This window comes from Eptatretus burgeri, chromosome 4, assembly GCF_056783735.1.
Source record: "Eptatretus burgeri isolate ZD-2024b chromosome 4, Ebu_testis_v1, whole genome shotgun sequence".
Taxonomy (NCBI): Eukaryota; Metazoa; Chordata; class Myxini; order Myxiniformes; family Myxinidae; genus Eptatretus; species Eptatretus burgeri.
This window is the reverse complement of record NC_140964.1, coordinates 66015898-66032432: the sequence shown is the minus strand read 5'-3', so window position 1 is coordinate 66032432 and position 16535 is coordinate 66015898. Positions and strand designations below refer to the sequence as shown.

General features: G+C 50.8%; 1 protein-coding gene across 3 annotated transcripts in view; it reads left to right on the top strand.

Annotated features, from left to right (window-relative positions):
• The window catches only part of ZCCHC8 (zinc finger CCHC-type containing 8), a 139257-nt gene that overhangs the window by 33893 nt on the left and 88829 nt on the right, over positions 1-16535 (top strand). For 2 of the 3 annotated variants that reach the window (XM_085878500.1, XM_085878499.1), the window contains exons 3-5: positions 336-410; positions 506-608; positions 711-782. In XM_085878500.1, the coding sequence (XP_085734626.1) occupies positions 336-410; positions 506-608; positions 711-782 (250 nt within the window). The remainder of the gene's footprint in view (positions 1-335; positions 411-505; positions 609-710; positions 783-16535) is intronic. The other variant, XM_085878501.1, reaches the window with a different exon arrangement.

Here is a 16535-nt window from a genome sequence, read left to right as displayed (position 1 = left end):
CATCCATTAGATTGACGTTCAGCCAGAGGACCCGGCTGGTTCTTTCTGGACGTTAAAGATCTCACTTTGCCTTTCTTAAATCTTAGGCGAGTTATCACCAGCACCCCAAACCAACTCCAAATTCCTGCCCAAGCCTACTCACCAACCCGTACTTGTCAAAGCAAGGCGAATATGCGAGTTGAGGAACTCCTTTGTCCTGTGCTGTAGGCTGCTGATGATAAGGTTTACTCAGCCTATTTTTTTTCAAACAGGTTAAGTAAATGCAGGCTGATTACAGGAGAAACGGAATTGATAGACAAGAGAAGAACCTTTAATAATATTTGTTGCACACACAGCGGGATCACGGTTCGAGAAGTGTGGCAAGATGGTCCGTTGGTGCATGTGATTTTTATGGACAATCTTCTGTCAAGGTGCGGTTGCAACATGCTCATTCGCTTGGTTTGCATTTGGAGATTGGCATCTGGTATGGCAAGCACGTGACTCACCATTTTGTTTGTTATTGCAGGAGGTACTCTAGTGAAGTGGAAGATTTCCTCACAAAGTTACTCGAGCGTGTGGAGAGGGAACAGAGTGCGACAGACAAGCTCCCATCAAACCTAAAGCCACAGGTGACGTAACATTCTTTATCTCTGTGGCCACAACATCTACCCATAATACACCTATCCATATGTGCCTTATTTCTCTGTACCTCCTCTGTCCTACCCTTTCAGCCAGCTAGTGTGGTGCTGCGCTGCCACTGCAAGGATCATGCGTCTTCTCCTGAAGCCGACAGAGCATTTACGGCAAGGATCACAGTTGCAAAGCAGCGATTAAGCGGGGCTAGAAATCTTACTTGTGAAAGTCTTGCGTTAGCCTGCCAATTGTGATACACCACTGGGAAAGTGTTTTGGGAACCGTTTTGTTCTGCAAAGGAGAAGGTGGATTAACATAAAGGAAAATGTATTTAAGAATCAGAATGGAATGGAGATGAGGCTTAACATAAAAATACGTTTGGAGGAAGGATCAGTAAAAGAGAAAGAAAGGATTAAAAAAATATATATATTATTATGAGACCATGCTGATCTGTTGCTATCAAAAATAGGCACCTGGAAAAGTGAGACTAAGTTTTTACTTGGTTTTATTTCTTTCTTTCTTATTAATTAATTGTATATATATGTATATATATATATGTATATATATATATGTATATATATATATATATATATATATATATATATGTATATATATATATGTATATATATATATGTATATATATATATGTATATATATATATATATATATATATATATATATATATATATATATATATATATATATATATATATGTATATATATACATACATACCACCTGTCGCTTTGCTGATGAGACTACTGGGGGGGAGGGGGGGGGGAGAAAGAGACAGACAGACAGATAGAAAGAGAGAGGGGTGGAAGAAGGGAAGGCAGATGTGCGCTGGAACATTAATTACGATTAATAGTCTCATCAAAATGCTTCTGCAAAGAATAACAATTAAGATGGAATCAAAATAGTGACGGAAATCCATTTTGTACCGTTATAAGGAAGGGAAACCATGGGGTAACCTTCCCGGGTCAGATTGCGGTAGTGTGTGTCGGAGTGGTGCTGAGGTGTCGTCTACCAGACTCCGTCTCCTTGGGTTAACCTGAGGCTATCTCTTTGTGTGGGTGCCTGGAATGTCCTATCCCCAAGAGAGGATGACCATCTGAGCTCAAGCCTTTGGACATCGGTGTTGCAGCACTCTCTGCGGTTTGCACACCGGATTGCGGTGAGACCATGACGGGTGGTTACACTGACTATTGGTCTGGTTGCTCTGATGGTGACCATGCCCAAGGAGTTGCTTGTAGCTGTGTCCAATAATATCATTCCAATGGGAATTGTGGTAACACCGGTCAACAAGCATATGATGAGACTAAGGATTCATCACTCCTTGGGTGTCATTTCCCTGGTCTCTGTATATGCTCCGACTGAGGTGAGTGATCTCACCATGAATGACGCATTCTATGCCATGCTCGAGTCTGTGGTTCATCAGTGCCAGGGGTGAGATACGCTTCTCGTCTTGGGGGATTTCAATGCATCGACTGGAACTGATAGGGATGGTTATGACATGTGTTGGTCCCCATGGGTCTGGAACTGTGAACCAGAATAGCACCAAGTTCCTTGACTTTGCAAGAAGTTATGGACTTGGAGTGGCTGGTTCATGGTTTCAGCGCCCACATGCTCATCGCTGGACTTGGTATTCCAACGCTGGCGGTGTGGAAAAGTTGATTGACCATGTGCTGGTTGATGGTCGCTGGAGGATGATCCAGAACTGCAGGGTCTACCGGAGCGCTCAGTTCCTCCATACTGAACACAGGTTGTTGTAGCAACTCTGAAGTTGCAGCTGAAATCCAGGAGAATGATACCATCCCAGCCTAGGCTGGATGTTGGCAAGCTCAAGGATGACAGGGCAGCTGAGGAGTTTGCGAACAGGCTGAGTGGAGATTTGGGGGGGGGGGGTCTGGGTGCTTTGGGGAATCCTGAAGAGTTGTGGAGTGCCTTCAAGACCACAGTTCTTGATGTTGCCTATAGATGTCTTAGAACTCACCGTTGGGTGAAGAAGAATTTTGTGTCTCAAGGGACACTGGATACCATTGACCAAAGTCGCAGAGCCAGGCTGAATGGTGGAGCTGAGACGTAAAAGAGTACGTGCACTCAGGGTGGACAAAGAGGCGGTGTGCGAGGAATCTGTGAGGGCATAGAGCATCACCTGTGATCAAGTGATTCTCATCCTGCTTACAGGGGAATTCGCGCATTGCGTTCGTCTAAGCCCGTCCCTCGGCATACTGCAGTTCGTGCAGAGGGTGGTGGGCTTTGACAGAGTAGTCCGAAGTGAAGGCCTGCTTGGCTGGTTCCTTTGAGCGGCTGTACACGTACACTTATGTATGTATATTGTCGCGGATTCGCGCCCGCCGGCGTGCGAACGGCCACGTAACTCGAATCGCGGAACGTCGCCCACCGGACGGACAATCCAGTCGTGACCCTCTCGGACTAACGCCGGGAACCAGTCACGGGTGGACCTTTCGGTCTCACCGCGATCGAGCCAATCGGCCCCCGCGTGGGATAGGGTTGCTCGCCAAATTCGACCTACCTAAGTACCCACACGGAGGGTAGACCGGGCGATCGCACCTCGCCGTAGGTCGACTTCGGACACGGGCCACTTAAGCGACCTGTTCCGTACTATCGGGATAACCGAGCGGTGTTATTCGTCGACCTCGACGGTTCGATTAATTATCGGGCGTCTTAACCCACGACCAACCCTTTACGTGAAGCAAGATGAGGAGTCAATGAAAGAAATGACGAAGCGAAGCGGGAAAACAGTTCAATAATAAGCACATTTATTTCGTGGCACACGGGAAGCACACATATACAATTCCACCAAAAGCACATAGAAAAGAAGACAAAAAGCAAATGCAACAATGCAGATCTAATACCGACTACGCGAGCACACGGCAACACTTATACAATTTTACTTCACAGACTGCGCCGACAACACATATTCCCAAAGCAAAAGAAAAGAGAACCACCCTCCAGGATGAGGGGGTAGGCGGGCCTGGGGCCGAGACCGTGTCGGGCCTACCCGTCTGATGATGAGACGCGGAGCGGCGGTGGTGCCTCAACTCCGCGGGCCTCGCGGACAGTGTCTGGTAGGGGGTGGGAAGGGGGCCCCCTTTTGTCGCACTATCTCAGCGCGGGGGGAAACAGGAGGGGGTTGCTGATGCTCGGGGAAAGGAGGATTTCACAAAATCGCGGGTCCCACGACGAGCGTCTCCACGACCTCGGTCGCGCCGCCGGCCTTTCTCTCCGCAGTTCCCCGAATCCGACGCGAGCACCCCCTCGTCCGCCTTCGCCGCCGCCGCCTCTCCACAGCTCCGTCCTCTTCACTCCGACTCCGCGAACTCCCAACTGCACTGAACTCTTCCTCCGCTTCCAACTCCGAACTTCTTCCTCCTGCGAACTGAACTCCTCTCAACTTTCACTGGACTCGACTCGACTGACAAACGCAGTCGTTTTTATAAGCCCCGTGGCTTCGCTCTCTCATCTTTGACCCTCTGCCTCCGACCTTTCACCTCGCTCCCCATTGGCCCGAGAAAAAGTGGGCGTGAATGCTTTTTGATCCATGACTTTGCATATAGTGACCGCCCTCCAACGCCCTGGGGGCGGGGCCAAACCGCCCCTCGCTCACCGATTGGACGGAACAAAAGTGGGCGTGAGTCGTTTTTGATCCGTTTTTCTGCGGAAAGTCCGCGATGCTTTTGAACACGCTGCTCGGTGCGCGCTCTACACGAGTCCAGCATCGGTGCCCACGAGTGGCGCGAGATGACGGTGATGCGATGGTGGCGAGTTGTGACGGTAAAGGTCGTGGCGGTTGTGGTGAAGCGGCGTTGTGGTTGGTGGTTGTTGTTGTGATGGCTGTTGAGACGTGGTTGGTGGTGGTAATAATGGCGGTTGGTCCAAAATAAAGATAGTAAAAGAAAAACGGCTATCCTGAAGAGTCGCAGCACGCATGAATGACATTTATTCCCTCTAGACAACGGGTTTGGGCCTAACTAAACATATACTTACCGAGATATCTCACCTCAGGGACCTGAATGGTGGTTTGCGAATTTAGTCAACCACAACACCATGTATATGTATATATATATATATATATATATATATATATATATATATATATATATATATATATATATATATATATATGCACATACGTTTCAAACTGCCCAGCTGTCGAGTTGGATATCAGAGGGGGTTACAATCCCAATTGCCGACCCTCCAATCAACTGTTTTCCACCTTCGTTTGTGGAAACACAGGCTGCAGTGAACCGATTGAAATGGGGTAAAGCTCCAGGGATCTGTGGCATCCATGCTGAACTTCTCAAGGCTGGTGGAAATGCTGCACTCGTGTCGTTGCATGCAGTTCTGTGCTCTGCCTGGAAGACAGGCATCATCCCAACTGATTGGAAGAGGGGCCTTGTTGTCCCTCTCTGAAAAGGGAAGAGTGATCGCCAAGACTGCAACAACTACCGAGGGGTGACGCTGCTCTCAGTGACAGGCAAGGTTTTTGTTCGGATAATTCTTGATAGGGTTCGCCACGATCTGCTTGAACACCAACGTCCAGAGCAGTCAGGCTTTACACCAAAGAGGTCAACGATTGACTGTATCCTTGATCTTTGGGTCCTCACCAAACACAGACGAGAGTTTTGGCAGGGGCTGCTTGCAGCCTATGTTGATCTCTGTAAAGCATTTGATTCAGTGAATTGGGATGCCCTCTGGAGGATTCTTGGTCTTTGTGCGGTGCCACCAAAACTGATCAATCTGATGTCTGAACTGTCCTCTGGTACTGAGAGTGCAGTGAGATCTGGTGATGCCATCTCTGACTTATTTACAGTTGTTACTGGAGTTCATCAGGGGTGTGTAGTGGCCTCCACACTTTTCAGCACTTGTATGGACTGGATTCTGGGGAGGATGTCTGAGAGATCAAGCTTCGGTGCATCGTTTGGGAATGTCAAGATATCTGACCTTGATTTCGCAGATGATGCAGTCATCTTTGCAGAAACTAGATATTCTTTTTTGTGGACCCTCGAGGTGCTGAATGAGGGGTTGAGCCACTGGGATTACGCGTTTCCTGGGTCAAAACTAAGATCCAGGCTTTCAATGACATCTTTGATGCTGCTATCCTTTATGTGTTCAACGAGCGGTTGCTGAGAGAGACTCGGATTAGATTTGTTACCTGCATAGTCCGTGAGCGTCAGCTGTGGCTGTATGGACACGTGTCTCGATTTCCTGACACTGATCCTGCTCACTGGATTCTCCCAGTGAGGGATCCTCTTGAGTGGAGGAGGCCAATGGGCCTATCACATGCCTTGTGGTTGCAGGAGGTTGATCAGCATCTCAACGAGATGGGGATGGGCCAGGCATCTGCCTGGGGGATGGCTAGACGGAGGCCCCTGGAGTACCGGCAGACAGTGGATGCAGCGACGCGATGCTCCGGTGCATGCTCCATTCCTGACCTGACCTGATATTCTAAATATCGAGCAGGATCTACAAAGCAAGACCAGAGACAAACACCGCCCGGACACGTCCAGCGACGAACAGCGCCTGTACGCATCCTGAGACAAACGTTTGGAGAAAAAAACACCGCCCGGTGACAAACACTCAAACACGTCCGGAGGCAAACTCCCATCTGGACATAAACACTGTCCAGACACAAAAGGAGATAACCACCGTCCAGATATAATGACTGGATATGTCCAGAGACAGAGGAAGAGTGAGAGAGGTGTGTGAGGAGGGTGCTGCATTGTATTGGCAGGGGGTCGAGCAAGCGTGTGACAAAAAGATAGAGGGGTGGGGGGCAGGGGAGTTAGCAGAGAGAATGTTATGCTTTATGAACACACACACACACACACACACACACACACACACACACACACACACACACACACACACACACACACACACACACACACATACACATACACATACACATACACATACACATACACATACACATACACATACACATACACATACACATACACATACACATACACATACACATACACATACACATACACATACACATACACATACACATACACATACACATACACATACACATACACATACACATACACATACACACACACACACACAGGCGTTGCCTGGTGCTGTTCTAATCCTGTTGGCAGTTTGAAGAAATAAAATGTCGTTTTGTTTTTTTTGGTGGGGGACGAAAACACTTCCTTTCACTGTCTAAGGATTGGGTTCGAGGATCATTTAATATCACCTTTTACCAAGCTACAAAAGCTTCGGCACTATCGAGCGATTAGATATATATATATATATATATATATATATATATATATATATATATATATATATATATATATATATATATATATATATATTTTAATCACCCTTTTCTTTTCAAAATATTGTTTTTACCAGAAACACACCCCGACACTCAGTGATGAACACCTGAAAGTTTGACGAAGATCTGTTTCGCCATATCTGAGAAAAATGGCAATTTTTTTTTTTTTAACACTTGCACCACAACAAGCGGGGCAGAAGATTTGAAGAGGATGGAAGTCAGAGTCTCTGGGAGGTGGACAGAGGGAAAGTGAGGAGGTGACCATGATGGCGTGGGGAGAGTAGGTGGCAAAACCTGGGCATGGAACACAGCGTGGCATCTGAGACCCAGCCCCTGGGACAACAAGTGATGGAGGGCGAAAGAGTGAATATGAACTCAGAAGCATTTGTGCCAACGGGGGTTGGGTGGGGGGTGATAAGGACTGGAGGGGTGGATAGTAATGTGCCCGAGGAAGAGGGAGAATGATAGAATGAAGGAGAGGAAGATGAAGTTCAGGGAGGGGCAGGTAATGATGAGCAGGAAGGGGATGGAGATAGCTTTTGGTAGCTGGTGACGTAACCCTTATTTCCCTTATGTAGGAAGTTTATTCCCTGGTATCAATTAAGGGACAACAATGGTTTCCTTGTGCAAGCTTTAGTGAAACGTTCATTCACGAGCTGATTTGTTAAGAAAGGCAAAAGAAATATACCACCCTTGACTGAAATGATTCTATATCCTTAACACACACACAGCAATCCGACGAAGACTGGCACGTTGACATGTTTATGCATCTAAATAAGGGAGGGTTGGGGAGCTAAGCGTTTAAAATAACAAATGAAAAAGAGAAATACACCATTTTGGTTCAGGCCTGGTTTGTTTGCAGTTTCATGGTCTCCTTTTGATTAAGACAGAGGTTCGGTGTTTCAAACCATCATCGCTCCTCCAGCCCGAGGCACATCTTGTAGTATCACTCACACCTGTCTGATCGCTCAGTTGCCAGGTTGCTTCACATGAGGGAGTTAGGAAAAATGGAAGCACGTCATCTCTCCAAGCCAGACAAAACGTCGAGACTCCTCACTTGGAAGATGCAAAATGGTGGTCTGTCTTGCCTTCGAGCCAAAGACCTCTCTCGACTCCTCGCACAACACACAGGAGAGAGGGAAAATGGTGGCACATTGTTTCGTTGAGCCAAAACCTCTCTCGACGCCTTACACCTCACATGGAAGAGAGAGAAAATGGTGATACGTCTTTCGTTCGAGCCAAAAACCTCTCGACTTCTCCCCCGTTTGTCACTTCTCTTGCAGCCAGCCAGAAAGGTAGTGCACCCAATGTTGTTCATCATAACAATGTGTTGTTTATCAGGAGTTCGCCAAAGCAAACGTTTACATTGCAAAGCAGTTGTTGGATTGCCTCTTTCCGGAAATGAAGTGACATCACCTTTCATTCTTAGTCATGAAGGCGGAGCCTCCAATATCAGGAATGTCTGGCCCAACTGAACACATCAAGCAGCCTTAAAGAAGGGGGCGTACAAATTATGGTGTAACTCAAACATAAAAGAAAACAATAAAGGTGCTAGTTTTTCCCACAAATGAATCTGCATTTAATATGCTTCCAGGCAAAAATGCCACAGTTAGAACTATACCATATGAGAGTATAGTATATGTATATGTATATATATATATACATACAGTCAATGTGTGGTGCATGACAAAGCCCTCCCACCTCATCTCCAAATGGACGTGCGTCCCGTACATGTGCAGACCAATGTGGTATTCCCATGCGAGACATAATCTGCAGCTGATGCTCTCCATTACAGGCAGAAGGTGCTAATGGCGTGTGCGTGTGCGCGTGTATATTGTTGTGGCCGGGGGTTGGGGTAAGAAGACCATGAGGGAGGGAAGCTATCTCGGGTTCCCACCAGACTCCCCGGAATCACAGGCTGTCGCACACGGAAAACTCTGTGACTCAGCGGGTCGCTAACCGACCGTTAACGCCAATAACTCAGCTACGTGACTTAGGGTCCTCCGTCTAATATCGGTTACCTAAAAATTATCACGTAACCTAATTACCGGGGGACACGCCCTCGGTATGCCTTGTCCGAACCGTATCAGATGCAGCTGAGCGACACTGCCAAGGACGTACTGGCTAGAAGGAACGGATCGTTGGGAATAAAGTCCTGGCTCAGCAAGGATACGGACCATGCTGGACCAATGAAAGAAAAGACAAAAACGAGCTGGGAACATTTCTGCAGAGGATTTTTTACAGGCAGGCGAGAAAAAATGTGTGGCACAACTACGAGACTTTATTGTTGTGTGTGAGCAGGGATAGGAAGAAATGTGTGGTGCGACCAATAAAACAAGCAACTTACAAAAGCAGACATAGAGCAGACTTATCCCGATATATCTTCTGCAATCTTACCTTAAGTGAGGACAGGCGCCATGACACACACACACACACACACACACACACACACACACACACACACACACACACACACACACACACACACACACACACACACACACACACACACACACTGAAGAGGAGTTGATGAGAAGAAAAAGTAGAAGAGATGAGGCTAACGGTCTCGTAATACCTCGCACGTGACGCATTGTGCAGCTGAGCGGCGATCCAGAGAATGGGCGTGACCGTCAGACATGAGGGAGGGACTTTTGGGGGAGCCAGTTGAGTGTGCTGCCCCATGGTGAGTGTGTTGAATAGGCGGAGTCGAGAGCGAGTGTGTGGGCGGAGCCAGCGGCGAGTCGGTGAAGATGAAGACGGGGCACGCAGAGACCGATCCAAAGGCATCAAGGAAGATGAGGATGACCACGACGACGCCAACTCTCTGACGATGCTTCTGACAACGACCCTAAAGACTCCTCCGGACGGCTTCGCAAATCATCCTTTATCGACCCCGCAGTGCAGGGCGGGGGCGACGACCCGAATCGATGTATCGTCTCCCAAATTGTGTGCTCTGATTGGGCCCCGGCCACGCGCTGCCTGGCTCCCATGGCCGGAAGCGGTCCTATTGGTACTTCCGGCGAGAGATCGCGGAGCTGTAGAATTGTCTCGCTCTGAATACCGTGACACGAATCGCCCTGCACCGTACTCCCAAGCCGTGCCCGGTGACTGGCTGAGGGTCGCGTCGGCCCCACATGCCTGCCCAGGCTCCCCCAACGCGCTGCGGTTGGCGCCGATCAATGTGCTTGCTTCGTCCATACGCCATGTGGCCTGGGACCAAGTCCAAAATCTAATGGCATGATCCTTGGACCATACCTTATCCCCTCACAAAGTTTCGGCGAAATCCGTCGAGGAGTTTTTCCGTAATACAGTTCACAAACAAACAAACAAACAAACAAACAAACAAACAGAAAGGGGTGAAAACGGTAACCTCCATCCATCTTTGATGGCGGAGGTTAATAATAAATCTTACAGTGGAGGCGCCTCCTCATACAGACTCAAATACAGTCCCGTACATGTGCAGACAAATGGGGTTTTACCATGGGAAATATAATCTGCAGCTGATGTTCTCCATTACAGCCAGAAGGTGCTAACGGTGTGTGTGTGTGTGTGTGTGTGTGTGTGTGTGTGTGTGTGTGTGTGTGTGTGTGTGTGTGTGTGTGTGTGTGTGTGTGTGTGTGTGTGTGTGTGTGTGTGTGTGTGTGTGTGTGTGTGTGTGTGTGTGTGTGGTGTGTCGGTGTCGCTTTACTTTAGCGGGTCGCTTTATTGCCGATTTCAAATCAAAGGTGACACAAAATGAAAAGAAAAACCTTCCTTCCAAACTATTCCTTTACTTAGCTTGGCACATGGCTGATCCTTGTGGAACTGTAATCGAGAACTGGAATTGAGCTGATCCACAGTGAATGGGGTTTATTTGTATGTACAGCAGGGGATAGCAAGAAATTTGTGGGGTGCAGCAAAAGGCAACAGCTTACAAAAGAAGACACAGAGCAGAGTTATCCTGTTATATCTTCTACAATCTTCACTTTAACTAGGACGTGTGTGTGCGCGTACACACACACACACACACATGATTAGATATAGCCAAGAGAGGAGAGCAGATGAGGATAAACGACCTCAATACCTGGCGTGGTCGGCAGACCAACGCAACCCAGAATGCTTTGGGAGAGGTAGGTGGGAAGAATACTGGTGGTGTCGGGGGTGCGGTGTCGTGCCAGAGGAAATGGGATTGCGAGTCAGTAATGATGCTTTATGTGCGTCCAAAGAAGACGATATATATATATATATATATATATATATATATATATATATATATATATATATATATATATATATATATATTGTTGTGGTTGACGAAATTCACAAACCACCATTCAGGTCCCTTAGGTGAGATATCTCTGTAAGTATATGTGTAGTTAGGCCCAAACCCGTTGTTTCGAGGGAATAAATGTCATTCATGCGGGCTCCGACTCTTCAGGATAGCCGTTTTTCTTTTACTATCTTTATTTTGGACCAGCCGCCATTACTACCACCACCAACCACGTCTCAACAGCCTTCACAACAACAACCACCAACCACAACGCCGCTTCACCTCAACCGCCACGACCTTTACCGTCACAACTCGCCACCATCGCATCCACACCATCTCGCGCCACTCGTGGGCACCGATGCTGGACTCGTGCGGGGCACGCACCGAGCAGCGTGTTCAGAGACATCACAGACTTTCCGCAGAAAAATGGATCAAAAACGACTCGCCCACTTTTGTTCCGTCCAATCGGTGAGCGAGGGGCGATTTGGCCCCGCCTCCAGGGCGTTGGAGGGCGGTCGCTATATGCAAATACATGGATCAAAAAGCATTCACGCCCACTTTTCCTCGGGCCAATGGGGAGCCAGTTAGAGAGGTGAAGGGTCGGAGGCAGAGGGTCAAGGGTGAAAGAGCGAAGCCACGGGGCTTATATAAACGGCTGCGTTCGTCACTCAAGGCAGTTCAGTTGTGCGGAGTTCAAGAGAGTCGTCGGTGGAGCTGGAAAGAAGTGAGAGAAGTCAAGAGTGAAGAGTTGGGACGAGCCAAGAGAAGAGACGGAGAGGGCGAATAGACGGAGCTGTGGAGAGGTGACTGCGGCGAAGGCGGACGAGGGGGTGCTCGCGTCGGTGCCGGGAGCTGCACAGGGAGAGGCCAGAAACGCGATCGAGGTCGAGGAGGAGACGCTCGCCGCGGGACCCGAGACAGGGTGATATCCTCCTTCCCCCGAGCATCAGCAACCCCCTCCTGTTTCCCCCCGCGCTGAGATAGTGCGACAAAGGGGGCCCCTTTCCCACCCCCTACCAGACACTGTCCGCGAGGCCCGCGGAGTTGAGGCACCACCGCCACTTCGCGTCTCATCATCAGACGGGTGGGCCCGGCCCGGTCTCGGCCCCGGGCCCGCCTACCCCCCTCGTCCTGGAGGGTGGTTCTCTTTTCTTTTGCTTTGGGAGTGTGTGTTGTCGGCGCCGTCTGTGAGGTGGAATTGTGTGGGTGTTGCCGTGTGCCCGGTGGTCGGTTGGATCTGCATTGTTGCGTTTGCTTTTTGTGTAATATTGTGTTTCCCTTTTGCATGTGCTTTTGGTGTGGTTGTGTATGTGTGCTTCCCGTTCATCGCGAGGTGGATGTGCTTGGTGTTGGGCTGTTTTCCCGCTTCGCTTCGTCTTTTCTTTCATTGGGTCTCCATCTTGCTTCACGTAAGGGGTTGGTCGTGGGCTAAAACGCCCGATAATTAATCGAACCGTCGAGGCCGACGAATAACACTAAAGTCGCTTAAAGTGGCCCGTGTCCGAAGTCGACCTGCGGCGAGGTGCGATCGCCCGGTCTACCCTCCGTGTGGGTACTGAGGTAGGTCGAATTTGGCGACCAACCCTATCCCACGCGGGGGCCGATTGGCACAATCGTGGTGAGACCGAAAGGTCCACCCGTGACTAGTTCCCGGCGTTAGTCCGAGAGGGTCACGACTGGATTGTCCGTCCGGTGGGCGACGTGCTGCGATTCGAGTTACGTGGCCGTCCGCGCGCCGGCGGGCGCGAATCTGCAACACTGGTGTCAGGTCGTGCGATATAAACTCATCGCCCTCCTCGCGGCACTGGTATCGGAGAACGGGAAAACGGGCTCTCCTGTCTCCGGCTAAATTCACGGGAATCGGTCCAGGGGTGAGAGGAGCGACCCCCGATTCCCTCCAAATTACGAGCGAGCTAAAATTAACCCTTTAAGAGAAGCAAGATGGCGTCTCAAGGCGAGCGGGAGCCGGGGGTATTGGAAATGGATGTGGAATGTGTGGAATCCATGGCTCAGGATGAAATCCCCGTGCAGGAAATGTTGGTTGCACAGGAAAACGAACTCGCCCAACTGAACCCAGAGCCCGTAATAGGTGCGGCAGCGGCCGCGGTGTATGACACCTCCCCTTCCCCTCTCCACCAAAACCCTTCCCCAACCCCTGCCGAAACGGCTCACCCAAGCGCACCCGACATGGCCCAGCTATTCACCATGCTGGCAAAAATGAATGCGGAAATGATCAAAACGATGGATGCGAATACACAGCAAATGAGGGAAGAAATGAAAGAGCTGCGGGGTGAGACGCAGAACATGGGCCGATGCCTGCAGGCGGGCATGAAGGCTGTGACCAGGGAGATAAAAATGGCGACTCCACGTGTGGGAGCGAACGAGCTGAAAGGGGGTGCAACGGCTGACAGGCCCGCGGTGGAGGCGGGTGAAAAAATAATTCGGGGGACGTGTTGGGCGAGGGTCGTGACGATGACCGAAAGGGAAAAATTAAATGGGGAGACCAAAACGTGTGAGACGAGACACGAGGTGACGACAACAGAAATAATAGTTGAGACAAGGGAGGTAAAGGGTGAAGAGGTGACTGAGTTGGCAGAGACACGGGAGATGGGAACGATAGAGGGAAGACTACACGATGAAGACGGGGTAAGTGACGTACACACACACACGGAGGTAGTGGAGGATAATGGGGGTGAGCTGGCGGACCGTGCAGGGACCCGGTGCGAGCAGTTGGATAGCCTCCTCCAGGAACGAGGGGAGGGAGTATTCCCCCTTGAGGCGAGTCACGGCCAGGTGAGTTCGGTCGTGCTTTGCGAGGTCGAGGGGAGGAGTGCTGTGGACGGGTGCACGGAGAGCTTGGGGGGTATAGAGGCCCCGGAGACCCTTGTGGGGACGCGAATCCCCAGTGTGGTTGTCCCTGTGTGTGGGGTGCAAGGTGTGAGTGCCCCCGCGTGTGTGGGTGAGGCACCGTGTGTGAGTGAGGCCGTGTGTGTGGATGAAACGGCCAGTGTGGATGAGGCACCGCGGGTGAGTGCCCCCGCGTGTGTGAGTGTGGGACGGTGTGTGGATGAGGCACCGCGGGTGAGTGCCTCCGCGTGTGTGGGTGAGGCACCGTGTGCGAGTGAGGCACGGTGTATGAGTGAGGCACCGCGGGTGAGTTCCCCCGCGTGTGTGAGCGAGGCACGGAGTGTGGATGAGGAACCGCGGGTGAGTGCCCCCGCGTGTGTGAGTGGTGTGGTTTGTGTAAGGAAAATGGCACGAGTGAGTGAACGGCCGAGTGCAAGGGAGACAGTGTGTGTGAGAGAGCGGTATGTAAGGGAGATGTCGGTCGGCATGTGTGAACATGCAGCCGCGTCTCCCGGTGTGAGTTTAATGGAATGGAGTGTGAGCGTCGTAACACGCAGGTGTGCGTGTGTGGAATGGCGACGACGGCGACATGTGAGGAAAGGAAGCCGAGTAGCGGCTGTAGTTGTTTCGGGGACCGTGCCGGGTTCACCCAGCAGTGAGCACGAGGTCCGTGCTGTGCAACGCACGAGGCCCCCACGTGCTCGCTTGCGAGCGTGAAGTCCCGGTTCGGAAACGCACGCGGTGGATTTGCCGATCCCGCGGACGGACAAAGTTTAGGCAGGATTATGGATTTGGACCGGACGGGTTCTCCACGCGATCGTGTGTGTTAAGCTCCAACGGGCAAAGCACATGTGTTCGCGTGGGGAACCCCTCAAGACGTGGGGCTTGTTTTTTTTTCTGCGCACGGTGACGCCATGGCTGCACGTGGGGTTGGAATCCGGCAGGAGGGGTATCCCTGCCGGATGGTACCGTCCAAGGAGGGACGAGGTACACGTGCAGCTGCATGACGTCACGGGCCGGTGCAAAGTGCGCGAGCTGTGTTCCCGCGCTGGTGCTGCACAATTAGAAAAAAAAGAAAGAAACAGCAAGCCTCACTTTCGGGTGCACAGGATTCCTGGGCAAGGGGTGGAAGACCCCCTTACCAGGGCACAGGATGGAAACTAGTTAGGGGGAAGGGTTAGCGTAGCTAGACCGACTCCATGGGGCAAGGGTAAGTCCTCATGGAGTCCGTGGAATGGATTAGTTTGAGGGATTGTAGCCAGATTTAGGTTGGGAAATAAAATGATTTATTTTGAGGACATGGACAGACTTGTGAATGTGTAGAGGGGACGTAGTTTAGCTACGTAGTGTTAAAAGGAACGTGCTACTAGTATAAGGGATGACGTGGGAGCACGAGTTAGTTAGGGGATGTAGTTAGAAGGATGGCAGAGTTCAGCGGTGAGTGTGTTGAAGAGTTGGTGAGTTGTGAGGTGAGTACTTGTTGAGTGAGTGAGGCCAGCGGGTCTGTGTGTATGGAGCGAATGGGGAATGCATGGTGCGATGAGTGATTGGGGGGAGGAGTGACTCCCGCCCAAGGGACCCCGGGGTCAGTATAAAGTGAGTTAGGGGGTTAGTCAAATTTACAAAATGGAGGTCGTTTTGTTGTTGGTGGGAGTGTAGGCTCGAAACCCGTTTGGAGGGGTGCAGGAGCCCTGTTGACGGGCTGGGAGCGTGGCTGCGAAAGGTGAGTATCGCTGAGTGGGTACCCCGGGCACCAGGCTAGTCGGCCGTGGTAGGCCAAGGGTCCATGGGGGGCCGGGATAGCGTAGTGGGCACGGGTGCACCTGCTTGGTGCGGGGGCCCGGGGCGCCATTAGCCGCGTGGGCAGTGTTGTGGGCACGGGTGACCCTCGGAAAGGGGCCTGGGAAGCCAGCCTGCCACGTGTGCGTTTCAGGGGAGGTGCCATGGGGGGCACTCCCCGGTGTTAGGGAGCTGGTAGGCTCGGAGGCAGTGTAGTGCCCGGGGGTGCCATCGTCGGAGAATCGGCAGAGGGTCGTGCCTGCCAAAGGGGGCCACGTGTCCCAGCCATGAGACCGTGTGAGGGCACGGAGAGAAAACTGGGGGCGAGGCCCGAAATTGTGAGGACACCAACACGGGCGACGGGAATCTGGGTTGTTAGAACCAATAGTTTAAGCGAGAGGCGCTTGTTGAAAGCCCCGGGGTAGGTTAACAGTTAATGGTTAGGGTAGATTAGGAAGTGTACCCCTCCGCACCATCCATCCCCTCGCTCTCGTTGTGGGCCGCTGGACCCACTTTGGTTATAGATCGCTGAACTCTGGGGAGGCCATCCTGAGGCTTCGTTGGGCCTCGACACAGGACGCTAGCTCTCCCTTGTTCCCCTCCGGGAAGGGAACGTAGGGGTTGGGAGTAGGCTAGGTGACAGGATAGGTTAGCCGAACAAGGACAGTACAGGGGGTTAGGGGACGATTTATAGTGGGGAAGTAAAAATAAAAACAACAAAAAAATAAGTT